General features: G+C 54.0%; 1 protein-coding gene across 6 annotated transcripts; it reads right to left on the reverse strand.

Annotated features, from left to right (window-relative positions):
- Positions 1-5,968: 5,968 nt before the first annotated feature.
- On the reverse strand, positions 5,969-25,748 carry TIE1 (tyrosine kinase with immunoglobulin like and EGF like domains 1). Of its 6 annotated transcripts, none has more exons than XM_047726967.1 (23): positions 25,463-25,649; positions 23,045-23,356; positions 22,829-22,939; positions 21,301-21,456; positions 21,025-21,156; positions 20,726-20,866; positions 20,397-20,525; positions 19,468-19,613; positions 19,098-19,242; positions 16,573-16,731; positions 15,790-16,428; positions 14,924-15,214; positions 14,446-14,636; positions 11,964-12,174; positions 11,691-11,801; positions 11,325-11,515; positions 10,248-10,361; positions 10,077-10,147; positions 8,875-8,915; positions 8,690-8,786; positions 8,507-8,606; positions 6,559-6,641; positions 5,969-6,126 (listed from the first exon to the last, which is right to left on the reverse strand). In XM_047726967.1, exons 1-22 carry the CDS (start codon positions 25,518-25,520, stop codon positions 6,570-6,572), a joined length of 3,618 nt encoding a protein of 1,205 aa, XP_047582923.1. In that variant the 5' UTR covers positions 25,521-25,649; the 3' UTR covers positions 5,969-6,126; positions 6,559-6,569. The 6 variants fall into 6 exon arrangements, with proteins under 6 accessions (XP_047582923.1, XP_047582926.1, XP_047582922.1 ...); XM_047726970.1 differs by lacking the exon at positions 5,969-6,126 and having other exon boundaries at positions 6,345-6,641; positions 15,790-16,086; positions 16,291-16,428; positions 25,463-25,635; XM_047726966.1 differs by lacking the exon at positions 5,969-6,126 and having other exon boundaries at positions 6,345-6,641; positions 25,463-25,640.
- Positions 25,749-26,113: the final 365 nt, after the last annotated feature.

The following is a 26,113-nucleotide window of genomic DNA, read 5'->3' on the forward strand; positions in this document are numbered from 1 at the left end:
TCTGCTTCTTCTTCCTGGAATCCTTCCCCAAGATGCTCCTTTCACTATCCCCAAACCCAATCCCCTTTCTGCCACAGGGCTTTGGTCCCTTTGCTTCCCCAGGCACAGGACTCTCCAATCTCTCAGTCTTCTGGAACTTTCTTTGTGGCTCAAGCCCTGACTCTAGCTTTTCTTATCCCCCAACTATATGTCAAAAGCCTAATTTAAAAAGAGAGAGGCTATTTTACATTCCTTCCAGAGGACTTGTACTCTTTTGTGATTATGAAAAACATGGTGAGTCTTTGGGCATGGCCTTGGTAAGGAGTGAGAGGGCTAAATTTGCTGAGTACAAAATTGGTGGGAATTGGGGAGTATACTGCGGTGACTCCAGAGAAAAAGGAGGAGGGCTGGTAAATGAAAGATGGCAACCTGAGGAGAAGAAAGCCTCATGAGTGAGAAATTCCAGTAGGACTAGCGGAGGGAAGTTTCAGCACAAGGATGCCTCATGCCCGGGTCTGATGTTTACTGACTACTCTGTGAAAGCTCAGTTGCCCCAGAACCATCCCCCACCCCGGGGGTGTCCTCGACATAACCTTCATTGGTGGTGTTTACGGAACAAAGGCAGAAGAGTAATGATACCTGTGGAGTGGAGAGAGGATGGCAGCCACAGAATTCAGGTTGAGAGGTGATCCCGAGGGCGTGAACTATGGGAGGGAGAGCCCAGTAGGAACAGAGGAGGGTGTGGACTTCCCGAGGATGTGGAATAGGGACTGAGTTGTTCTGAAGGGATAAAATTGGAAAAGTTGGTCCTGAAGGGCTGCCCTGAGGACTTTTGGGTTGCATACACATAATCTTTCCTTCCTCTCAGAACCCCCAACCCCCAGAATTTTGTGCCTCTGTTGGGGTGTTTTTCTATGGAAACAGTGAGGCTAGCCTCAGCCTGAGCTAGATAAGCCTAGAACCCTGCCAGAGGGGAACTGTCATCCTAACTCAGTCCTCCTGGGTCAAAAGTCAGGTGGGAGCGGGCCTGCCTCTTCCTTCCCAACCCCTGTCCGAGCACTGTAGCAGCTACCACCAATGGACACTGGCTATTTGCCGCCATGATGCTAATGCACGGTCTCATTTCTTCCCACAATGACTCTCTCAGTTGTCCTGTCCTTCCTTTAGGGAAGTGAAAATGCAGGTTGCAATGGATTAAATGAGTCGTCCAAGGTCACTGTTAAGGGGCACAGCTGAGATTCGAATTCAGGTCCATTTCATACCAAAGCCTGCTCTTTTAACCACTACATAGACACCTCTTACTGTTCGGTCTCTTTTATTCACTCAACGGTATGTGCCCGGCACAGGTCCTGCTGTGTCTCTCCCACAGTAGGAGGCTGAGGTCAAGACAAGCATCAAGAGAGGCCTGCTTCAAGTAAATGGGAAAAGGACCACCAAGATGTGTCCAGTAGTGACCCCCAGCAGGAGAGCTGCAGGGACCCGATCCGGTCAGCCCTCTGTCCTCCATCCTCCGAGAACCAGCCTGGCTCCTTAGCTGCTCTTACTCAGCTGATGGGCTCTCTTTGACCCCTGAATCCATGTTTCCTGCTGAGGAAATGGGGGGACCAGCCCAGGACCGTCAGATGCTGGCTGGTCTGCAGCCCTGGGAGAGGGCCTGGGGTGAGATAAGAGGATGCAGAGTCCATGGGAGGAGCCTGAGCCAGCCAGAGGGCCGGGCAGGAAATCACCCCTTCCTCGGGGGGCCGAGAGGGAATGACTCAGGGCTGACTGGCCGGAGTTCCGTTTTTTGTGGCCAGGACCGGCTGCAGGGAGGCCCCTTGGATAACGAGCTCGGGGTCGCCTTCCCCAGCTGTCTGCCTAATGGGCCTTGGAGAGGTGTGCTTTGGCCTTTCCTCTTTCCCTTTTCCACCTTTTCTCTGGAAACAAGTGGGCGGGGCTGGTCTCTTGCTCTACCCCTGCCCAACCCAGGCTGTCCCCTGGGCAGTAGAACACAAAAGTGGGGAGGAATGAAGCTGGACAGGCGTGGGACCACCGAGGCTGAAACTCTAGGTGTTCTGTACCTACCGTCTGCTGCCTTGTCTGTAGCAAGGCTCTGGCTGCTATGAGCCGAGTGGAAATGTGGCCTCTTCTGCTGGGAGAGGGGACCCTCGGAGCCTGCCCTTAGCCCAGACCTGGGGCTGATCTCCCTGCGTTTACGCCTTCTTTCTCTAACACTTATAAGGAGATATAATTCATGTGCCACACAAGCCACCCACTCAAATTTTGAATTTAGTATTCACAGATATGGGCAGCCACAGTGAATTCTAGATCTTTTTTTATGGCCTCAGAAAGAAATCTGAAACTTTCAGCTCTTGCCCTCCTATCCACCCCTCCCCCCCACCTTCCTCCCAGCCCCAAGGAACCACTGAGAACTCACAACTGAGTTCAGCAAGGTTGCGGGACATGAGACTGACACACAAAACATAGTTTTCTTCTACAGACTTGCAATCTACTTTTATCTCTACAGATGGGCCTATTCTGGACATTTCGTATAAATGAAATACAAGCAGATGCAAAAGGTGGTCTTTTGTGACTGGCTTCTTTCGCTTGGTCTGGTATCCCAAGGTTCATGCCCATAGTGGCACAGATCAGTACTTGACTCCCTTTTAATGACGGAATAATACTCTGTTGTGTGGGCAGACCACATTTTGTTTATCCATTCATCATTCAGTGCGCATTTGAATTCTTTCCATGTTTTGACATTACAAACGGCATTTCTATAAACTTCTGTGTAAAAGTTTTTATGTGGACGTATGTTTCAATGTCTCTTGGGTAGATACCTACGAATGGAACTGTCGGGTCTTACGGGAACTCTTGTGGAAACTTATGTTTAATCGATGAACTGCCAGATTATTTTCTGAACGGGTTACACAATTTTACATTCCCACCGGTAGTGTATGAGGGTTCTGATTTCTCCTTGCCAACATTTGTTATCTGACTTATTGATCATAGCCATCCCCGAGAGGAGAGAATTTGTATTTCCTTGTGGTTTCGATTTGCATTTCCCCGACAATTAATCATGTCAAACATCTTTTCATGAGCTTATTGGCTATTTGAGGGTTCTGTGGAGAACAAGCTCTTCAAATCCTTTGCTTGGTTAAAAATTGGGTTGTCTCTTTATTATTGAGTTGTAAGTCTACTTAATACATTCTGGACACAGTCCCTGATCAGATACATGATTTGCAAACATTTTCCCCATTTTGTAGGTTTTCTTTTCACCTTCTTGATAGTCTCCTTGGATGTACAAGTTTTCTATCCTGACGACGTCTATTTTATCAATTTTTTTATTTTGTTACTTATTCTTTTGTTGTCCATAGATTCCATTACCAAATCTGAGGTCATGAAGATCTGTGTTTTTCTTTTAAGGGTTTTATAGTTTTGGCTCTTACATTTAGGCCTTTGATCCATTTTGAGTTGATTCCATACATAGTGTTTGGGTAAAAAGTCCAGCTTCATTCTTTTGCATGTGGTTATTCAGTTGTTCCAGTATCATTTGCTGAAGACCATTCTTTTCCCATTGAATGGTCCTGGTGTCTTTGTTAAAAATCAGTTGACCTGGGGCACCTGGGTGGCTCATTGGGTTAAGCCTCTGCCTTCAGCTCAGGTCATGATCTCAGGGTCCTGGGATCAAGCCCCGCGTCGGGCTCTCTGCTCAGCAGGGAGACTGCTTCCCCCCTCTCTCTCTGCCTGCCTCTTTGCCTACTTGTGATCTCTCTCTGTCAAATAAATAAATTAAAAAAAAATCAGTTGACCTTAGACACCTGGGTTTATTGCTGGACCGTAGATTCTATTCTATTCATTTATTAGATATTTGTTGTTTTGTAGTTAATTTTGAAATTCAGAAGTCTGGGTCCTGCAACTTTGTCATTCTTTTTCAAGATTGTTTTGGTTATTCTGGGTCCCTTGCTATTCTATATGGATTTTATTATCTTTTTAAAGATTTATTATTTGTTTATTCATGAGAGACAGAGAGAGAGGGAGGAAGACAGAGGCAAAGGCAGAGGCAGAGGCAGGCTCCCTCCAGGGCAGGAAGCCCAATGCAGGACTCCATCCCAGGACCCTGGGATCATGACCAGAGCTGAAGGGAGTCACTTAACTGACTGAGCCACCTGGGCGCCCTTACATGGATTTTAGAACTGACTTGTCAGTTTCTACTAAGAAGCCAGTTGAGATTCTGATAAGGATTTCATTGTGTCTGTGGATCAGTTTGGGTAGTATCATCATCTTAATAATGGGAAGTTTTCCAAATCATGAACATGAGAGGCTTGTCCATTTATTTAGTCCTGCTTTAATTTCTTTCAGTGATGTCTTATAGTCTTCAGGGTATGAGTTTTGCACTCTTCGTTAAATGTATTCCAAAGTGTGTGTGTTTTTTTTTTTTTTTTTACAAATGATATGTTTTATGTTTTCTTTTTTCTTTTTTTTTCTTAAAGATTTTATTTATTTGACAGACAGAGATCACAAGTAGGCAGAGAGGCAGGCAGAGGGGGGTGGGGAAGCAGGCTCCCTGCTGAGCAGAGAGCCCGATGTGGGACTTGATCCCAGGACGCTGGGATCATGACCTGAGCCGAAGGCAGAGGCTTTAACCCACTGAGCCACCCAGGCGTCCCTTATGTTTTGTTTTTTAAATATTTTATTTATTTGAGAGAGAGAGAGCAAGGAGAGGAACAGAGGGAGAGGGACAAGCAGACTCTGTGCTGAGTGTGGACCCCAACCTGGGGCTTGATCTCATGACTCCTGAGATCATGACGTGAGCTGAAACCAAGAGCTGGATGCCTAACTGACTGAGCCACCCAGGCACCTGGCCTCCACCAAAGATAAATTTTTAGTCTCCACATCTTGGACATCCAAATATCCCTGTAGTTGATCCGAAATTTCATTCTAGCAAATCCTATCTCCCCTGTCCTACATAACCTCGCCATTACTCCAGTTCATTTCTCCTTAAATTCAGCCCCACACTCCAACCATTCAAGTCTCTTTGGAATACAGATTCTGATAATCACCATTCCTTCCAAACTCCTTGCGTTTGTAGATACTATCAGCTGATACTTACACAGCACCCACTAGGAACCAGGCCCCATACGGCTCCTGCCTGTGTGATCTCATTTAATGCTAACAACAGTGAAGTAGACATTACGAACCCCATTTTGCAGAGGAGAAAACTGAAGCTCAGACAGGTTAAGTGATTTGACCAAGGTCACACAGATGGTAAATGATATAGCAGGAACTTGGACACGGATCCATGTGATTCCGGAATCCATGTTATTACAAAACCGTACCGTGTTATACCTTCTTTGATTCCATCTGATTCACTGAAGAAATGTGTGAAGCAAGACAAACCTTGTTTCTTAAGGACGGGTGGGAGAGAAGCCTGAGGACAGCCACACAGCCTGAGGTAGTGATAGGGGACTAGTGTTCAGGACAGGAGCACCTCCCAGAACACTAAGATAGATCCTGGGGAAGGTGAAGGATTCTGCCGTAGCTGGCTGAAGTCAGAAGTAACCTCAGCCAGTAAGGTGGCTCCCAAGCCAGGCTACCTAGAGACATAAGGAGAAGCGGGAGCTCAAGACAGGCCAGAATCTGTCTGGTGCTGAGGCGTCAGTCTGAGTGAGGTTAGGCTATTGCTGATCCTGGCATGGACTGTTTGGACAGAGCAGACCCCTGGACTGGCAGTTACACAGAGATGTAGGGGGAGCTGCTGGTGACCAGGGCTGGAGAGCAGGGAGGAGACCACAGGAAACTGGACCTCTCATAGGACAGGGAGGTAGGTGGTGGTGTCTATGTAAAATGGGTCTTCCAGAACATCCCCGGCATGGAGAGCCAACCCCAACAGAGGGCTTGAGCTTACAACTGGGTCACTGGGGACACTGTTTCTTTTCTTGGAAAATCCAGTCTCTCTTTGGTTCAACTTTTCCTTGGGATTGGCCGGCAGTGAAAGGAATACATTGGATAGAGCTTCTCATAACATTTATTTTTTTTTGGATGAAAAAGCCAAAAGTGGGGAGTAGTGGGAATGTTAGTGGTGTGGGTGCTGGCTTGGGTGGAGGAGCTGAAGAGGGCTTGAGTGTGGGGAGTCACAGAAGAGGGTACAAACCTGGAGCAGCTGAACTAGGAGAAATGGGAAGAATCACTCTAGGAGTAGCTGCAGAAGGCGTGGGAGCGATGGCAAAGGGTGAGGACTCGAGTCCGCTAAGCCCACACCCCCGGATTCCCCCTTCCTTTTTTTTTCTTTTAAGATTTTATTTATTTATTTGAGTGAGAGAGAGAGGAGGGGGGAGGAGCAGAGGAAGAGAGAGAAGCAGACTCCATGCAGAGCATGGAGCCCGATGTGGGGTTCGATCCCATGACCCTGAGATCATGACCTGAGCCGAAACCAAGAGTTGGATGCTCAACCAACAGAGCCACCCAGGTGACCCGGATCCCCTCTTTTCTTAAGTTAAAAAAAAAAATTCCTCGAGGCAGCTCAGGCCAGAGGCCGCAAGGATCAGAAGGCATAGGTTGGAGAGTGGTTTGCTCTGGCCCGCAGAGCCTGGTTCTGGCCTGACAGCCGCTCAGGCCTCCTCGGCTGTGGCGTCGATGCCCGCGTAAGTGAAGTTCTCAAACAGCGACATGTTCACATAGGCCTAGGGGACAGAAGAGGCTTTAGTGTGGGCCGGGTCAGGGGGCACCTCTGGCCTGGAGCTCCCTGGCTTCCAATATGGCAGCCCTACTTGAAAAGACACTGATTTAGACTCAAGATGGCCCCATGGCCAAGGATGGCCCTCTGCAGTGAGAACAGACCAAAACTGGGGGTTCAGGTGAGAGCCCACTGACATATTGTTAGACAGAAGGGTTTTTTCTTCTTTTAAAAAATTTTTCATTGAAGTGTAGTTGACATATATTATATTAGTTTCAGGTGTACAACATAGCCATCTGACAGTCACCATCTGTCACCACACAAAGTTAGTATGGTATTAGTGACTATATTCCTTATGCTGTTTTCATCCCTGGGATTTATTTATTGCGTAACTGGAAGTTTATACCTTTTGTACCTCTTAATTTTCACTGATTTTGCCCAAGTGTGGGGGCTTGGCAACCACTAGTTTGTTCTCTGGATTTATGAGTTTCTTTTTTTGTTTGTTCATTTGTTTTGTTTTGTTTTTTTAGACTCCACATATAATTGAGATCATGTGGTATTTGTCTTTCTGTGACGTATTTCTTGGCATAGTACCCCCCGGATCCATCCATGTTGCTGTGAATGGCAAGATTTCATTCTCTTTGATGGCTGAGTAATATTCCATTGAACACACAACTGACCCTGAACAACATGGACTTGAACTGTATGGGTCCACTTACTCCAGATTTTTTTTTCAATAAATGCCGTATAGTGGTGTAAATGTATTTTCTCCTCCTTATGACCTTCCTACTAACATTTTCTTTTCTCTAGCTTATTTTGGTGTAGGAACACAGTATATAGTACATACGCAAAATATGTGTTAGTTGACTGCTTATATTAGTGGTACGGCTTCCAGTCAACAGTAGGCTGTTAGTAATTAAGTCTGGGGAGAGTCAAAAGTTATATGCAGGTTTTTGACTACCTAGGGGATTAGTTGCCCTTAACTCATCCATTGTTCAAGGGTCAGCCGTATATATCACATCTTTATCCATTCATCTTAGTTTTTTTTTTAATGCACCTGTCAGATGAATTGTTTGTTCATGCATTCATTCATTTATTCATCTACTAATTAAGCTATTTTTGATCATTTATCCATTTACATGGTGAGTTGATCATTCATTCATTCTCGTTCATTTGTTTAAAGATTTTATTTTTAAGTAATCTCTACACCCAACATGGGGCTCGAACTCATCACCCCGAGATCAAGAGTTGCATGCTCTACCGACTGGGCGCCCCTGATCATTCCTTCATTCTTAAGACAGTTTATTAATTCCTACAGCTCCTTAGTCATTAATTCATATGAAGGACTCTTTTTGCTCTTGCTCATTTTGATATATTTCTTCTTTATATTTACCTGATAATTCGTTTATTCACATGGTTATTAGGTTCAGTTATTTAATTATGTGTTGATTCATATGTTTATTATATCGTCCATCCACTAATTCTAGTCATTCATTCACTTACTCTTTCATTCATTCACCCATCCATCCATTTGGTTAGGGGACCATTCATGCATTGTCACTCTGGCTCTGTGTCTGGTGAAGAGAGGTGGCCCAGATGAGAGTGGGCTGATGACCCCAGCAGAGGAAGACAAGTAAGCAGTATGGGACCTGGGACCTGGGGGAGCGATTTGTCGCTGGGGCCTCGGAAGAGTTAGGAGGGCCTAGTGTCCAACCCCTGGAGAGCTGGAAAGGGGGGCGGCACCCCGAGGCCCAGCTGTCCTGGCAGCCAGTGGTGGGGACAAGGACATGGAGGCTGCTTCTCTCTGGCTTCTATGAGAGGGTATCCCTGGAGCGTGCTGAGCCCTGTCCCCATCAGCCCCCGTCTCCTCACCTTCCTGGCTTCCAGCATCCGGCCCAGCTGCAGCGCAATCTGAGCAAAGGGGGGTCGCTCGTATGGACGGTCCCGCCAGCACTGACGCATCAGCTCGTACCTGCAGATGGGGCGTGGCTGAGAGGAGGGGTCCGGGCCAACCGGGCTGAGGGGCTCCCAGGGCTCCAGGCTGAGGACACTCACACTTCATCGTCACAGTTTCGAGGCTGTTCCATGCGGTAGCCCTGAGGTAGCTTCTCATAGAGCTCAGCACAGGTCATGCCGCAGTAAGGCGTGCCCCCTGCAGGAGGTGACAGCTCTCTTAGCCCAGGGATTGGGAAGGTGGGGGGGGTCAGGAGAGGGTTGAGGTCTGGGGGTCTGCAACTCACCAAGGCTCACGATCTCCCAGAGGAGGACCCCAAAGGACCAACTGGAATGAGAAGGATGTGCTTAGTTCCCATCTAGGCCCAGGGGCCAGCTGTTTAGTGACTGCCTGCCCCACGGTGCGCCCCTCCCAGCCCCTGCGTGGGGGCCACTCTGCAGGTGTCTGCCTTGGCCAGCTGTTGTCTCTGCTCCACTGAAATTCCTTCAGAGCTGCTCCCAGACTCAATGTCCACACAGCTAACATTTTAATCACACACTCTGGGCCATACACGAATCAGCTAACATATACGTTCATGCATTTAACCCTCACACCAGCCTTATGATGTAGGTGCTACCATTATGCCCATTCTACAGATGGAAACACTGAGGTACTGACAGATTAGCTAGCTTGCCCAAGGTCACATGGCTCGTAAGTGCTGGAACCGGACTCAAGACCTGACAATCTGACTCCAGACCATTGCTCTTTTTTTTTTTTTTTAATTTTTTTTTTTTTTCCAGACCATTGCTCTTAACTACCTCTTATACTGTAGCAACCTCAAGGTGGGTGAGACCAGGATGGGAGTTCTAGTGGAGGGTGGGCATCTAGGGGGTTTGGGGGCAGAAGCAGGAAGTAGCTGGGTAGTGGTCAGAGAGGCAGTCCCTGTGGTGGACAGTGAACAAGGCAGGCCAGGCCAAAGGGCCAGGGACCAATGGGCAGAGCCAGAGCTGGATGGCCGGGCAGGCCAGGTTCCCTGGAAAGAGGAGCAGAAGGGAGGCCAATATGGTCATCTGGGTGTGAGGGGGTCTTGGCGGTCATGCTCTGGATAGGTTCCTGGTGGGGATGACTCTGCCCTTCAGAACGAAGGTGAGAACTTTCCTTGAGTGGTCTCTCCTTCCACCCAGGCATTGTCCTCCCATGTTCCCGAACCTCTCCAGTGTTAGATGAACCCAGCAATAAAGTCCCCTAACACAATCCAACCACTGAAACACCTTCCAAGACAACGCCTCCTTCCAGCTAGCCCCCCACCTTCCCACTAAGATGCTGGGCATCGCCAAGATATACCCAAGATGCGCTTGTCTCATATCTGTGTCATGTGTGGAACAGACCCTGGTAATGCCCAAATTGTGCTTATACTACTCGAGACGTATCTAAGACGTGTTTAGGTTTATGTCTGTATGCGTCTTTGGGGGACCAATCCCTCCTGCCCCTTCTGAGCCCCACACTCACACATCACTCTTGGTGGTATAGACGCTGTAGTTCAGAGACTCGATGGCCATCCAACGCACGGGGAGACGCCCCTAGGGCAGAGTGGGTTTGAGGGGCTGGGTGAGGAGGAGGGGCTGTGTCAGGGGTCCTGGAGGCCAGGCATGGAACCTGAGTGCAGAGACTGAGACGTACCATGGTCTTCTTCACATAAACCTCCTCCCCCCGAGAAAGGCCAAAGTCGGCGATCTTCGAGGCCAGGTTCTCTCCCACCAGCACGTTGCGGGCCGCGAGGTCCCTGTGGATGAACTGCAGGTGTGGTCAGAGGTCAGGGAAGACTGCGGATGGGCAACCCCAAGACTCCTGGGCCCATGAGGGATCTGACCTCACAGCTGGTCTTTGTGGGCCCCCTCCCTCCCTGTAACAGCCCCTTATCCTCCTTCCCAGCCAACCAGGTCTTATCCTGCCTCAGAAGAGTCATGCTGCTGGCTGTCCCTTCCTTCCTGGGATCCAGCCAGGGCCAAGCTCAGGCTGTGTGTCTCTTTCTGGGACAAGGATGGGCTTGTCCCTGGTGACCACACTGCCTCTTCACTTCTTCCATTCTCCCATCCTCCCATCCTCCTTTTCTCTCCCCTCTTCGATGCAAGTGGGGAAGGCCCTTCTCTTGCTTGAAGTGACCTTTCCCTGCAGTCCTGAGTCCCCGCCACAAGACCTTCCACCTTCCCCAGAAACCTCTCTTCACTAGCCCCTCCCTCTGCACAGGTTTTTACTTGTCTGCTTCAAGGACACCTAAAACTTCACCAACTTTAAAATGTCTCTCCTCAGTCTCGTGTTTTCCTCCTGCCACTATCTTCTGCTTCCTTCCATTCAAGCGAGGTGTCCTCAGACTTGGGCTCAGGCCTCTACTCCCTGCCTTGCCCTCCATCCTGTCCTGGTGGGTCTCTCCCTCAGGGCCCCTCACAGGGTCCACTTCCTTGCCATGAGACTCTCCACCACTTTGTGGGGTGATGGCTCCCAGATTGTTGTCTCTGGCCTAGGCCCTTCTCCCAAGTTCTAGGCTAACATCTCTAACTGCCAGCTCAGCATCTCCAACAAGATGTCCCTCAGCTGCTTCCAATGCATCGCCTCCCCCAGCCCTGCTTCTCGGTTTGCACTCTCCTGAATTCACCCAGGCCAGCAGCTCCCGGGTCTTGTCCTCCCCTGTCTTCCCTGCCCCACCTGCTGCAGGGGGTCTCAGTGGTGGCACGCCTTCCTCCCCACACCCCCGCACACCTGTTTCTCGCTCAGGTACTGCATGCCGTTGGCGGCGTCACTGGCAAAACGTAGCAGCTGCCGGGAGCTGAGGGTGGAGGCTGTGCCGTGCTCTCTGGCGAAGGCTGGGTCTGTCTCCAGGACCCGGCTCTTCCGCAGAAAGTCTAGCAGGTTCCCGTAGGGGGCATATTCGATAGCGATATACAGGTAACCTGGGAGGGAAAGAGCCAGGGACGGGGTCGGGGTTCCCAAGCTGGCAGCTGGCCAGCAGCAGGCCCCCAATGGTAGGAGAAGGGGGCAGGCTGCCGCTGTGTGTGTCGGGGTGGGGGGGGGATGGCTGTCGATGGGGCTTGGGAAGAAGAGACAGGTGAGGACCTGGGGGCTTACCTCGGTTCTCACAAGCCCCCAAGAGGTTGATGATATTGGGGTGATGTCCCAATTTGCACAGAACTTCCAGTTCTCCCGCAAAGTCACGATGGTCATTTTCAGAGGCATACTCTGTGTAAAGAATCCAATATCACTTTAGTCAGAAATAGTTCTGGAGAAGAAGCATGGCTACTGAGGGCTGGGGACAGTTGCTGGAGGAGAGCCAGGTAGGGCCTGGAATCCATGGGACAAAGGTAGGGGTGGGCCTGGGGGCAGGGGTCACTCCGGGGGGACCTTTTAACATCTTGATGGCCGCGTTCATCTTGAGCCCATCCTTCTTGATCATGGCCCGGATGACCTGACCAAAGTTCCCCTCCCCGATGAGGTCCTCAAAGGTGATGTCTTCCCACTCCAGCACTGGGTAACTCAAGGGCTCAGGCTGTGGTTTGGGCCGCCGGGTTAGAGTCAAGGTGCCTGAGCTGAACTGCAGGATGGTTTCTTCGCCCTTCATAGGATGGAGACAAGTGGGAAGGCAGTTGGCGCCGCAGATGTGGGGCCAGCAAGAGGTACAGACAGGCATTGAGGGATAGTTAGACAAATGGATAGAGACCCCCGCAGAGGGCACTCTGGCAGGCGGTCAGCCAGGAACAGATATGCAGACAGAGGACACACACTAAGACAGAATCACAGGAGATGAAATCATCCGCAGGCCACTGGCTGGACAGAGGTCCAAGAAGAGAGACATGAGGCCACAACCGAGGATCTGGTACAGGGGGCTCTGGAAGAACAAGGAGTGGGTAAGGCCGCTAGAAGCCACGAAGACAGGACAGGAGTCAATGGAAAGAGGGTATCTCCAACATTTCAAACGGGAAAGAATTGAAATGAGCTGTGATGGGAAGTGGCAAGCCTCCCATTACTGTGCCGATCTCACGACCAGGCTTTTTGGTCATCAATGATACTCTGGAGAGGATTCCAGCCTTGGGCAGCGGCGTAGGACACATTTATGGAGCACCTATCACATGTGAAACCCCAAGCTGGTGCGAGTCAGTGGAGGGGTTTTCTCTACAGTAGAGGAAGCAGAGACGACAACTGTCTATGGCTCTAAAACCACCCAGGAGCCGAAGATAGAAAGACCACCGCAAAGAGGAACATCCACTTCCCCTAACCACATAGGAGCTGGGCCACCTGGGCCAGGAGGATGGCAGGAAGGGGAAACAGCTGGACAGGACCCAGGGCGCCACCGACAAGAGACTTGGAAGAGGGTTAACACAGACCTGGGGGTGGAGCTCCTTCAGGGAGGGGCTAAGGACACGGGGCACATGGATTCACAGGAAACATGGACAGCCGAGGGCACCGTACCTCAGGTGCATGCACAGCCATGTGCTCAGGGAGGGGCACATGCACAGGGACACATGCGGGCACACACGGGGGTTCCCACCAGCAGACGCGTACGTGCGCTCCTGCGTGGCGCATGCGCACACCTTCATGCAGGCACACGAGGCAGGGGACGTCTGGACACGTATTAGAATTATGTCCGCGTTCAAGGCGATTTTCCCATTTCCTTCCCTCAACATCTGTCTCCATTACCCTGCCCCCACCTCAGCCCTGGCGGCTTTCTGTGCACACTGACCTCAGAGGGAGCAGCCTGGAACAAAGAAGCCAATTGACTCTCTGAAGGGAGGCATGGCCTAGACAATGGCATTGGACACTAGGCTTTCTATCATAAGGATCAGCCCTTGAGAGAGAAGAGGGGTTTTTGTTTTGTTTGTTGTTGTTTTTGTTTCTTTGAAATGCCAAAGCATGGCTGTAAATATCAAGAGCCCAGGTGCGGAGGGAGGAGGGGCCGGGGAAAGGGCCTGGATCACCTGGGACAGCACTGGGGAGGATGTCATGGGAAGAGGGCGGGTGGGAGAGAGATGGGAGGTGGGGACAAAAGGAGGGGTTGCTGGGTGCTGGGAGCGGAGCTGGCCCCCCTCCCCACTGGCGGTAGGGGCACAGACTACTGACTACAGAGAGCTCCGACAGGTTTTACAGTCAGGTATACAGCGAGGCCAAGGAGAGCGGAGGCCCTTCCCCACCCCCCATATAGGGACAGGGGAACCATGGGTCAGCATAGCTCTGGAGTGGCAGAAGCAGCCATAACAGGGCTTGCGACAAAGGGTGTAAGGGCCACAGAACACGCTGCCCTCCACAGGGTACAGGGAGCACCTCAGGGCTCTTAAGTCTCCCAGAGGAGGCCCTGGCCTTTGCAGAGATGAGGCCGGAGGAGGAACCCATAGTAGGAGTGGCCTGTGGCCAGGAGGCCACAGAGGGCTGAGGGCATCAGCCACAGATGTGTGCTGGCTCCCACGGCTGGGAGGGTATGCCAGGGCAGAGGCCACCATGAAGCTCAGGTGTCCCACTGCCTGCCCCCAAGCCCCGCCTCCCGTGTTGTCCCCATGCTACCTAGGCTTCCAGCACCTCCAGTAAGAAGTGAGAGAACCCTGAATTAACCATCGTGAAATATGGACACACGGAGTTAGTTTGAACAGGGAATATTAAATATTTCGCCACTAAAATAAACTGACTTATGAATTGAATTCAGTTCTAGAAAAACAAGGAAAATTATATCTTGCATCCATGAGCAAGGTTGAGTGAAGTCCTACACCCGCGACCTAAACACCTAAACATGCGTATGCGCACACACTCCAGGGTTGGGGGGGGTACTGCTCATGAGTGGGCAGACTCAGGAGACGTGGGGTGCACGCATGCGCCCAGAGCGGGCACAGGGACTGACCGAGCCCGACTGGTAGGTGAAGGTGCGTCGGCGGTGCAGGCAGCTTCTGCGGATGCACACGAGCGTCAGGAGGGCCGCCAGGATGGTGAGGCAGGTGGCTGACACGGAGCCCACTACGGCCAGTATCAGCTGCCGGTCCAGACCCTCTTCGGCTGCCTGGACCTCTTGGACCGGACCCTCACTCTGCAGCCCTGTACGCAAGAGAGGGGCAGATGGCCGGGAGGGAGAGATCAGAGAGCCTAGTACCAGGAGGGACCAGGGGTGTCAGGCCTAAGGCTGGTGGTTCACTGGGGTGACGGGGTTTTACCAGCACTAGGACAACAGATGCAGGGAAGGGTCTGGGGGGCCAGGATCAGGATGGGTGTGACTTGTTGGGAGGGACCTCGGATGTCCTGGCTCCAAAGCTGGAGATCCAGTGCCAGGAGAGGGCATGGAGACCTACCCCGGGCTGGGAGCCCCCGTGGCCGTGCTCTCTCACCATTGCCCAGGGTGGACTCCTCTGCCACACTGCTCCAGTCTCCGGGACCCTGGATACTGGCCCGCACACGGAAGAGGTAACGCGTACTAGCATTAAGGCCACGGACAATGGTGCTTGTCTCCTCGGGCCTGTCCACATCCATCCACAGCGGGTCTCCTGAGCCCCCAGCCACCTGCACCTCCACGATGTACTTGGATATAGGCCCAGCCGAAGCCTCTGGGCGCTGCCATGTCAGTTGGATCTCAGAGTCTGAGAGGGCTTGGGCATGGAGGTGTCGTGGGGCTGGGGGCCCTGAGGAGATGGGGGTGGGAAGGCAGTGCTCAGACGGGAGCAGGGTATGTGGCTCTGGGGTGAGATCCACTCTAGCTGTGTTCCCTGCTCTGTGGACCCCCCAAACGCGAGCCAACCCGCCAACCTTCCCTGTTCCCTTCTGGGCTCAGTTTCGCTCCCTTCACCCCAAAACTTCTGCTTTCCTTTGTTCTCCTTATGGGCCAGATCTTCCTGGCATCCCAGATCCTCCCAGCATGCTAGGTCTTCCCGTGCCCCATACCCTATGTTCGCCTAAATCCCATGTCTTCCTGGTACACCACATCCTCCCTAGGACCCTTGATCTCCATATGAACACTGGCTTCCCTGTCTTTCCCTCATCCCGTATGCTCCTGGGGGCCCACCTCTCCCTGGCCACCAATATCAGCCATCTCACGTCCTTCCTTCTGTCATGTCTGTCTGACATCCTACTTCCCCCTTATGCCCACGTTTCGACGCATCCTGTGTTCTCTCTGTGCCCATGCACTCTCCAGTAACTTCCTGTGTTCCATATCCTCCCTCATCTGAAACCCATAACAACCTTTCTGGGTACAGCATACCGCTGGGGGGCAGGAGCACACGCGCAGGGGGCGAGGCAGGGCCCAGGAGGGTACAGTGGTAGAGCCGTACATCCAGCTGGTAGGGGGTGCCAGGCATGAGTCCAGTCAGGAGAGCGGTGCGGGCCTGGGGGGACGAGACATTCTCCCGCCGCTCCTGTCCCCGTGTCCCATCCCACAGGCGCAGCAGGAAACCATCGCCCACCAGTGGCCCAGGCACCGAGGGTAAGGACCAGCTCACTCGCAACCGGTCAGGACCCTCCACGTGCCAGCCCTCCAGCCACGGCTGCAATGAGGGCTCTGGGGCCGGAGGTTGGGAGTCAGAACTGTTCAGTTGGTCCTTGGGGCTGTACAAGACAGTGATTTCCCCCGGGGGGACAGGGTGGGACAACCTCCAGTGGGAAAGGCAGGGGGCCCCTGGCGTGGGGACAAGACAGGACAACCCCTGAGTGGATAGGACGGTAACCCATGGGGGGACACGAAGGGGTGACTCTCGCCTCTCACCAGGACAGTCTGTGGTCATGAGGGTGGGAGGCCCCCAGGCCCCCTCCCCTCCTTCCCCTGGCCGGCTCAGTTGTACGCGGACACTGTATCCTGTCTTCGGCCTCAGGTTCATTAAAGTCACATTCTCACTGGGGTCCACTGGGGGCAGCACACATCATTCAGCCCCCACCTCTTCCAGAAGCTGCCACCTCCCCCCTTTCATTCTGACCCAATATCCCTGTCCTGCCCCAGACCCCCTCCTGCCCCCAGCAGTGCCTCCCCCCGCCCTGAGCCTCTGCTCACCCACAATGGCAGACCAGGCCATGGTGCTATCCTGGGGCCGGTAGTGCAGGCGGACAGAGGTGATGGGTCCGTCCCCGGAGAAGGAGACCAGTGGGGAGACCACGAGCTGGCGGCTCTGCTTGGCCAGGAGCCGAGGAGCAGTCAGGGGCACTGGGGGCACTGCCAGGAGACCCCAAGTCAGGCAGGGTCCAGATAGCTTGCCCAGTCTTCCGAAAAATAAGAGGACTCTACTTTGGCCAGCAAAGATATCTAGGTCTTGGTTTGGATCTGGGGCCCCTCTGGGCTGGGGAGAGCCCAAGTTCAACCAATGGGCAGAAGGGCCAGCATCCAGTCAGGACAGCGTTCTGCCGCCTGGGCAGCCTGGGGCACAAGGATCCGGCAGCGAGGACATGAGAGAATCCCCAAAGCTGCTAAGTGTGGTCGGACGAGCCTAGCTGGATTTGGGGGAGGCAGTGTGGAGCACACAGAGGGGGCTGAGACCCCAGGCAGGGCGAGAGCCTGGTGTCAGCCTACTCTTTGTTCTCCCCCCACCATTTGTCACTCTCTTTGTTGGAGGAAAAAAAAGAAAGCCAGTCAGTATTGAACTATGGGCTTTACAATGGCTACTTCTCCCTTTCAGACAGCGCTCTGCCTGCCCGGGTGCTGAGGCTTGGAGATGTGTACCTGGCCTATGGCCAGGCCGTCAGCAGGAGGTACAACCAGGATTTGGAAGACGTGTTTGGCCAGGCCACCTAGAATCAGCCAGTTCTACCCCAAATGGCTTTTGGTTCCTGCCTGGCTTCCTCACTCCATGTTCACTGACCCTGTTCTGGCCTGAGCTTTTCTGCCCAGATTATCATGTCCGCACTATGACTGGTTCCTCTGCCTCTCCCAAACATTTATCCGACCGATTGTTCTAAGAATGATGGATGCATGAACCGCTGGCTGGAAACAAGAAAGGGCAGGAGGCCCGGGCGGAGAAGGAAGAGTTGGGAGCTGGGGGTGGGGGGTGGGGAGGAATGGTGGGGTCAGCCGGTCATGAGGAGGGGAGAGCAAAGGTGGGTATGGAGCCCTGGAGCCCCTGTGCCTCATGCTTACAGAGGGGCTTAGCTGTGCAGGGAGTGGCCAGATATAAAGTGGGCCCGCCCACACTTCCACTCGGATTTCAGAACCAGCCCCCCAGTGCTGGAGGTCCCACCAAATGGGTCTGGAGCTCTGGGGAGGGGTCTAGGCTGCAGATCAGGTCCTGGAGTTGCCAGAGAACAGCCAAAACCTTGGGAGAGGACATTTTGATAACAGTAACAATAGGGATGCCTGGGGGGGGGGCTCAGTCCGTTGAGAGTCTGACTCTAGGTTTCAGCTTAGGTCATGATCTCCGGGTCCTGGGATCGAGCTCTGCATTGGGCTCTGCGCTCAGCTCGGAGTCTGCTTCTCCCTCTCCCTCTGCCCCTCCCCCTGCTCGCTCGTTTCCTCTCTCTTGAATAAATACATTAAATCTTTAAAAAAATAATAGGAACAGTAAATGTCAATGTATACGGAACACACACCCTGCATCAGGCACCGGACTCAGTCCTCATATACATCATCTAAACTCATTGCATTAAATGACTCATGACATTAAGTAACATAAGTTCAGCGCATTAAACACATCATCTGACTTGCTTCACAGCAACCCTCTCTGGTGAGGGCTGGTATCCTCGCTGTCTGGGGACAGAAATAAGCTGGGAGGGGCTAAGCAGCTTGCTTAAGCCAGGAATTGGTGGTGAGGATTTGAACCCAAATAGCCTGGAATGGGAAGCCTGGGGAGAAGAGACAGGCTAGATGCAGAGCCCGGGCCACACTGATAGGTCCTGCTGGTGGGGGAGCTGCAAGTTGGTGGGGGGGGGGGGTGTGTGGAGAGATAGCAGGGAAAGAAGAGAAAGAGGAAGAGGGGAGACTTCTGGGTTTCTGTGGGGGAGGCCGGCTGTCAGGAGCAGAGGGCAAGAGGAGTCAAGGCTTACGGGGCCGGCAAAGGTGAAGGGACAAGATCTTACCCGGCTCTGGGCCATCCTGGGCACTGGCAGCTCCCTCCCTACTTACCTCCTTACTCACCCTCCCTACTCACCACTGAGCTCCTCTGGGCGGCAGGCCACCCTCTGAGCTGAGAGCGCCCCACATGCTCCCCTGTCCTGGCCCTGGGAGCCCTGAGGCGTGACCAGAGCAGGCAGCAGCATCCCAGAGGCAGAATTAAAGGCATGCCGTTTGCAGGGGTTGTGAGCAGGTAGAGAGTGCCAGCATGGCCAGATAGGAGGCTGGGCAGGGCCAGAGGGTATGCTGTTTCTAAAGCATGGGATGTCCTTTCCAGATAGGACCGAGCTATGCTTCTGCCCTGACATGGGCCAGCCCAGACCTTTGGTGGATGACAAACCCTCTTCTTTGCTAGGTGCTGCGCTGGGATTTCATGTGCCCTCGCCCTTCCTGCTACTATGCCCAGTCTGAGCAGCATCAGCCCACTGAGCACCACTCTGCCCACTGTCCATCCTCCATAGCCCCAGGACATCACTGACCTTTGACATCGACCCTGAAACGTCGGCTGTCTTGGCCACCAGATGTGGACACGCGGCACTCCCAGAGCCCACTGTCACTAAGTGCCAAGTGGGGCACCTCGAACTCAGCTGTGGTCCTGTCTGGCTCCACTATGGCCTTGGTGGACTGAGAGAGACAGGGAAAAGGGACAGACCATAGAGAACAAACACGTGGCCGATATGGGGACTAATAAGGGGACAGAGGACCCCTGGTGGTTTCTCAACCATGAGATAATCCCATATGAGCCATAGTCAGGCCAGTGGGTAGAGCCTATGGAAAACCCTGAGGGGCAGGCATCTGAGGGACCACCTGTGAGGCCAGTGGGGTCAGGGTGGGTGGGGGGCTGCTGACCAGGAGGACCGTGCCATCGGGCTTCCGGAGCTCCATGCTGCCCCGCACTGGGAACGGGTTCCCCGCGGCTGCACAGTTGATCCGTGGTGTAGTCTCTAAGTTGAACTCCACTTCTGAGGCCACATCCAGGATCTGGGGGATCCGGTCTAGGGAGAGAGAAAGGATACATCCTGGAGCCCCACGGGGCAGACACTGACTACCATGTTGCCCCTTGTCCTGTATCATGCATCTCAGTGGAGGGGCCACCAATGGCTCAGTCGCTCAACCCTGGAAGCTGCAGAGTCCCAGACACCCATGGCTGATCGGCCACAGAGTCTAGCTCCTGTGCTCCCAACCCGATGTCCTGTCTCGGCCAATACATGCCCCTCCCCAGCCTTATAGCCCCAACACTGGTTCAGGCCTCACTCATTTCTAGGCTCTGTTACAGACCCTCCAGGATCTCCCACCTCCACTCTCCACCCAGCTGCGTGGGTCCTCTCTCAAACACAAATTTGACTGCCTTCTGCCTCTTCAACAATTCCCTCTTGCCCCCAGCACACCTGCTGGCCTGCTGTTCAAAGTTCCTGAGGTTTGACTCTTCTGATCACTCCCCCAGCCTTCCTACTCCACTCTCATGGTACCCGACCCTGAGTCCCTCAACCCCTGGGCCTTTGCCAGTGCTCTTTCCCAGCCATCTCGCGCTCATCCTTCATACCCCATCTCAGATCTTGCCTCGTCCGTGAAGTCCTCCCTGAACCACTCAGATTGGCCAGGGGCCTCCTCTGGGCTCCCATCCATTCTGGGCTACTGCCCAGCCCTGCATGGGTGATGTGAGCTGGGCGGTGAGAAGGCCTCCTGAACCCTGAGCTCCCTGGGCGTAGAGCTTGGAGTCAGGGAGATGTGTCTGGTGAAGCCTGACTTGTTTTAAGCGATCTCAAACACCCTTGTACCTGACTTCTCACAGTGCATTCCATGCCAGCCAGAGGGACAGACACAGCCGCTGAAGCGGTCACATGTACCACCGTTCCGACACTGGCACTGGAGGCGGCAATCTGCCCCAAAGTGGCCAGGGGCACAGGCTGTGGATAGAGGGGTTGTGGTTAGAGGGACACAGGTCAGCGGCAGTGAGGGCAGAGCTGGGGCCTGGGTAATGCGAGGCTGGGTGAGCAGGGGGCTGTGGAGGTTCTGGTGTGGACAGCAGGGCCCAAGTGGAGGGTCCAGGTCCAGCCTGTGGCTGGCTGTCTGGGTCAGGGACTGCGGAGGGCAGGTCAGCCCATACCTTCCTGGCACTGGCTTCCTCTCCAGCCAGATCCACAAGAACAGCCATAGGGGTCCGGGAGGCAGAATGTGAGACCTCGGCAGCCCGATGTGCTGGGGCACTGCTCCTGGCAGCTCTGCCCAAAACGGCCCTCTCTACAGGCTAGAAATAGGGTGGGTGGGTATAGGGCCCACTGCTGGGCCTCAGGGTCCGGGCCCCACTTGGCATTCTCACCACCCACCAAGCTCCATCCTCTTGGTTCAAGAGTCTTCCCCAGCCAGGCAGCCTCTCCTGCCTAGGTCATAGCTTCCCGTCCTTACCCTGCTCACAGCGGGTGCCAGTGAATCCAGGGGGGCACACACACTCGCCATCCTGATCATGGCAGACACCTCCGTGCAGGCAACCCGGGCACTCCTTGGTGCAGTCTGGTCCCCAGCGCCCTGCCCTACAGCCTGGAGGAACATGCTTTCAGCAACCGACCCTCACCAACTTAGCACTGCTGCTGAGGACTCGGGCAGCCCTGGGGGCCCACAGGAAGTGCCCACAGGGCTCCCAGCCTCCCATCCCCGCCCCCAGCTCTGCCCTCTGCTCCTAACCCCTCACGATGAGCCGGAAGAAGGCGCTGCCTAGGGGGCTGGTTTCCAGGTAGGTGGCACTGTAGATGCCACTCGCTGGTGGCTGCACGTTTGGGAGCTGCATCAGGAACCGTCCATCCTGGGCCTCATGCCAGTCCAGAGTGTAGAAGTAGGATCCTGGGGGCAGAAGTGGGTCAAGGTCCTCAGCACCAGGTGAGAGCTGGTGCCCAGGTCGTATCAGTGTGCGCCCCATACAGTGACCAGAATGGGGGCAAGGCACCAGCCAGGGTCTGTCCCCAAGGCAGAAAGCTGGGATGCATCCTCTGTTCCACGCCCGACCAACACTTCAGGAAGTCACCAGGTCCTGCTCAGTCTAGCTCCTTCACATCTCCTAAAGCAGTCAGTTTTTTCTGTCCCGCTCATAACCACCATCACCACCATCCCACAGTCTTCCAGGCAGTCTCCTCTGCCTCTGTTTCCCCTCCCTCCCTCCATCCCCCCACTCATCAGCCAGCAGGATTTTCCCCAACAGAAGCCTCCACAGTTCCCCTTCTTGGACTCCTTCAGTTACCTACTCCTTGGCATATCCCTGCTTCGCCCTCTGGCCCCAGACTTCTCCACACCCTGCCCGATTCCTAACATTCCTGAGTTCTGGAAATGCTGGTTTCTCTTCTAGAAACACCACGGTATTTCAGCACTTCCTGCCTGTGCTCTCAGCCAATCCTCCTCCTGGAATGTCCTTTCCTCCTCCTTTGTGTGGCTAATTCCCATTCCTCCTCCTGGGCACAGTTCAGGGGTTATCTTCTTGGGGACTTCTCCCAGAAGCTTCTTCCTCCAGGACTTGCAGTCCCAAATACTAGGGTCCCTATCCGTGTCCCACCTCCTTTTGCCTCTTTGCCCAGGACTGGATTGTAGGGAGTACAGGTCTATGTGACCCTTCACACCTCTCATCAGTTCAGGGGGCCTGGTGCTCAGGAGACAAACCCCTTGGGCCGGGGGAAGGGTCCTCCTTCCCTCAAGAACACAGGGCAACCAAAGGGCTATGGGTCTGAGGGCTGAGGCGGGAATCTCTGGGGCCACACAGAATAAGAGCTCCCTCCCATGGAGTAGCCAGAGGGTCTGATAGGGCCAGGGTTGGGGCAGGCCTGGGCTGAGTTACCCGTTCTCTTCTTCCCCATGGGGACTGCTGCTCCTTGCCAGAGGGGCTATGTGACAGCACCTGCTAACTCCCAGGGGAGTGCTAAACGTGAGGGTTCAGCACAGTGCTGATTTGAGAGTAACAGGGAAGAAGGCGGCCTACCGCAAGGCTGCTGGTCCTCTGGGTATAGTAGGAGGACCGCACAGGGCCAGAGAAGACATGGGTGCAAATGTTTCCTGTGGACCTGACACACAGGCAGGTGCAGCGGGGAGGCAACAGGTCTATCAGAGTGAAGGCCGTGTGGCTGGCCAAAGCTGAGGGAGGCCAAGGGCAGGGAGGTGTTTGTTGAAGCGGAGGACCGTTGACCTGCCCAACCTGTCCGGAGACCCCTCGCACGGAGGCCCCTCTCACCGTTGCTCTTCCAGATGACATCTGTCTGCTTCTCCTTGCGCACACGTGCCACAAGCACTGCCGTGTCGCCTTTGTTCACCGTGTGTGTGACCTTGTCCGGGAGCAGGTGCGCTGCGGGGGCGGGTGGGTGGGGGATGGAGAGGGGGGGTCAGAGGTGCACGGCGGCAGCAGCGACAGCGGCTCCCGTCTGCTCCCCGCCCCTCGGGCTGGACTCACCTCCGGGGCTGTTGTGCACATACAGGACGCGCGTGCGCCCCGCGCCGCCCACGCACGAGAAGACGCCCACGAGGTCGGAGGGCTGCGAGAAGCCGCGCAGCGTGACGCTGTGCGAGCCGTTGCGCAGCAGATGCGGAGGCTGCCCGGGCCGTGGCGTGCGCACGATGCGGTCGTCCTTCTCCAGCAGCAGCGGAGGTCCCCAGGCGTCGGCGCCCGCGCCGGGCCCGGCCTCCCCGGACACGCAGGTCAGGAAGAAGCGCTGGGGCTCGGTGAGCCGCAGGTCGGCCAGCAGCGTCAGGTCCACCGCGGCGCCTGGAGCCGGGACGCCAGTCCTCCTTCCGACGAGGTCCCCAGCCCGCCCCGCGCTCTCAGGCGTTTTCCTCCCCTCCCTTCCTGTCTCTTTCCCCGCCGCACTGCACTGGCCCTTTCCCCCCAAGTCTCTTCGTCCTAAAAACAAAAACAAAGCCCTCTCTCTGGTCCCCTGGTGCCCCCCTTCTCCCGCCAGATGGCTTCCCTTTATAGCCTCAGAAAGAATGATGTATGCTCCCTGTCTCCGTTTCCTCACTGTTTAATACCCTGCCGGTCCCCTTGAGTCGCCACCTGTCTCACACTGCTCTGCAAAGGGGAGCCACTCTCCAGGAGAGCAAAATCGTCTTGGAGAAAGCCTTCCCTGCTGCTCCAGAAATCTAGACGGGCTTGCCGTCCTGGGATTTCCGGGGGAGGCGGGCTTTTGCAACCAGGTGGTTGTGGGGCAGAAAAGGAGGGGAGTCCCTCCTTTTCTGTCCTTGCCCCTTAACTGGCAAGTAATTAGCTAGCTTTAGTGCCACTTAGCTCATCAATTAATACTCTTCAAAAACCTACCACGAGTACATTGAAGTTGGCATTCGCTGACCGCCCACCATATGCCTGTGCACCTGCTTTCCAGTAGATGGTCACACCCCCCAGCGAAGTCGCTGTCTCTCCATTTACAGAGGAGGGCGAAAATAATTATTCTACAGGCTTCCTGGAGCAAGCTCATCTACTCCCCGGGCTTTATCATCATCTCTGAGTCAGCCTCTCAGCTTGGGTCTGCACTTCTATCAGCTTTCCCCAACCCTGCTCCTCTCTGGTGCTCCCTGACTCAACAGATGGTACTAACCACCTGAGACACAAACTTTGGAGTCCTCTCATGTTCCTACTTTCATGATAATTAATGTTTATTGGGGGTCAATTATTTGGCAAGCACTTTAATTTTATCGCCCCAACAATCCTGGGTGGTGGGTGTTATTACTCTAGTTTTATAGCTGGTGGATGAAATCTCAGAGAGGTAACTTGCCCAAAGGCATATAATCAGTAACTGGCAGAGCCAGGTTGTCTGACTCTAAACTCTATACCTCTAAGGGTGTTGCTGGCTGCTGCCATCAGTCACAAAATTCTGCGGATTCCACATCCTCAAAGCCTCTTGACTGCACCCCCATCTCTAAGCCCACCCCGCTTAAACCCCACCTTTACTCACCTGGACCATCCCAACAGCTACACCCTCCTTTCCCAGCTCATCCTCCAGAGTGGCCTTCTAGACCTTGTGATTCTCTGGTCTACAACCTCCCATGGCTCCCCATTGCCCTCGGGATAAAGAGCATGCTCTTGAGCCCTTCTTTGCTCATACTCTGCCTCTCCTGTTGAGTTCCCTCCAGGAACCTTCTCTCCCATGCCCTTCCTCACCTCTGAGAATTGCATCGACTGTTCTAACTGCCCAGAATGAAGGCCACTGTTCTTAGCAAAGTCTTTCTGGGTGCCTTTGTCATCTACTACCCCCAAGCAGAGTAGCTGACTCCTTCCTCCTCCGTGCTCTTCTGGAGCTACTTGTGTCTCCCTTTTATCCTTCACCCCATGTCCTGTGTCCCCAGCTACCACTCAGAGCTAGCCTTTGTGTTCTAATCCTCTTGGCCATCACTGAAGGAATCAGCTACCAATAACACAACAACTGGGCACTGGGCGCTCTGCGTAAATTACTTCCTTTAAACCCCATAACAGCCATAGGAGATCAGCATCATAGAATCTATTACATAGATCTGGAGGCTGTCTGTTTTCAACCTGTGACCCATAGCACAGCTCCTAGAATATTGCTGGTGCTAGATAAATGTTTGTCAAATGAATAATTAAATGAATCCAGCACGCTGACTACATGAGCACCCTCTGAAAACTCCATAGGCTCCCATAGGCCCACTGTGCTTTACTGATCCTAAAATCCAACACAGTCGATGACTGTTCTACGCCCAGTGCCAGGCTGCCAGTGGTGTCTAGGGCCTGCCTGGGTTTTGGAGGCCTTGATCCCACTTTCTAGCTGATCGGGTATCTGTAAGAGTGATGGCAGTGATCCTAAGGCTTCCTAGGGGGAAAATCAGGGCTGGGGATGGGAGTGGCTTGGGGGAGACTTACCGACATGAGAAGCCAGAAAGATGACGGGGAGCAGCAAAGGAGGCCCCAGCCAGACCATACTCTGGAGGCTGACCAGGTCAGCCAGGACAAGCTAGGCCTCCGGTCAGTTAGTCTGGTTCTAGATGCTGGGCCTGTACTGTTTAGTGCGTGTTGGTGCTGGGAAGGAAGAGGAAATGAGGTGGCTTGGGTGGGAGGGGTAGCCGTGGAGGGGTGGGGTGGACCTATCCTGCTTCTACTCACCGAACAGCCCCCCACCCCAGTCCGGCCCCCACAAAGCCAAGGATGGGTGTGGCCTGGAAGGCCCTGGAATGGGGTCACTTGAGGTGGGGGAGAGTTGTAAGGGCAGACCTAGGCACTATGGGACAGGTTTTCCCCTCTCCTCTCCTCCCTTTGGTCCTCTGCCTTGCCAACAGGCAGGAGGCAGGAGGCAGGAAAGGGAGGAAGCCAGTGGCTTCCGCCTATTGAGGAGGGACGGGGCTTTGGGGCGGTGGGAGGCGGGGAGGATATTGTTCTGGGGTCTCCCCTCCCCCCAGCACATACACACATACTCCCCTCCCCCCAGCACATACACACATACTCCCCTCCCCCCAGCACATACACACAATTCCTTATGTATGTGTCCCAGGGTTACACGGGTGTAACTGTACACTA

Source organism: Lutra lutra, chromosome 4, assembly GCF_902655055.1.
Source record: "Lutra lutra chromosome 4, mLutLut1.2, whole genome shotgun sequence".
NCBI lineage: Eukaryota > Metazoa > Chordata > Mammalia > Carnivora > Mustelidae > Lutra > Lutra lutra.

Bases quoted from the DNA above. Each gene is read 5' to 3' on its own strand.
- TIE1 (XM_047726967.1), bottom strand. From the start codon at position 25,520: ATGGTCTGGCTGGGGCCTCCTTTGCTGCTCCCCGTCATCTTTCTGGCT. The intron at 23,357-25,462 runs GTAAGTCTCCCC...TCCCGGCTCCAG, and splicing joins CTTTCTGGCTTCTCATGTCG to GCGCCGCGGTGGACCTGACG. The intron at 8,916-10,076 runs GTGAGTGTGGGG...TTCTCATTCCAG, and splicing joins TATACCACCAAGAGTGATGT to TTGGTCCTTTGGGGTCCTCC.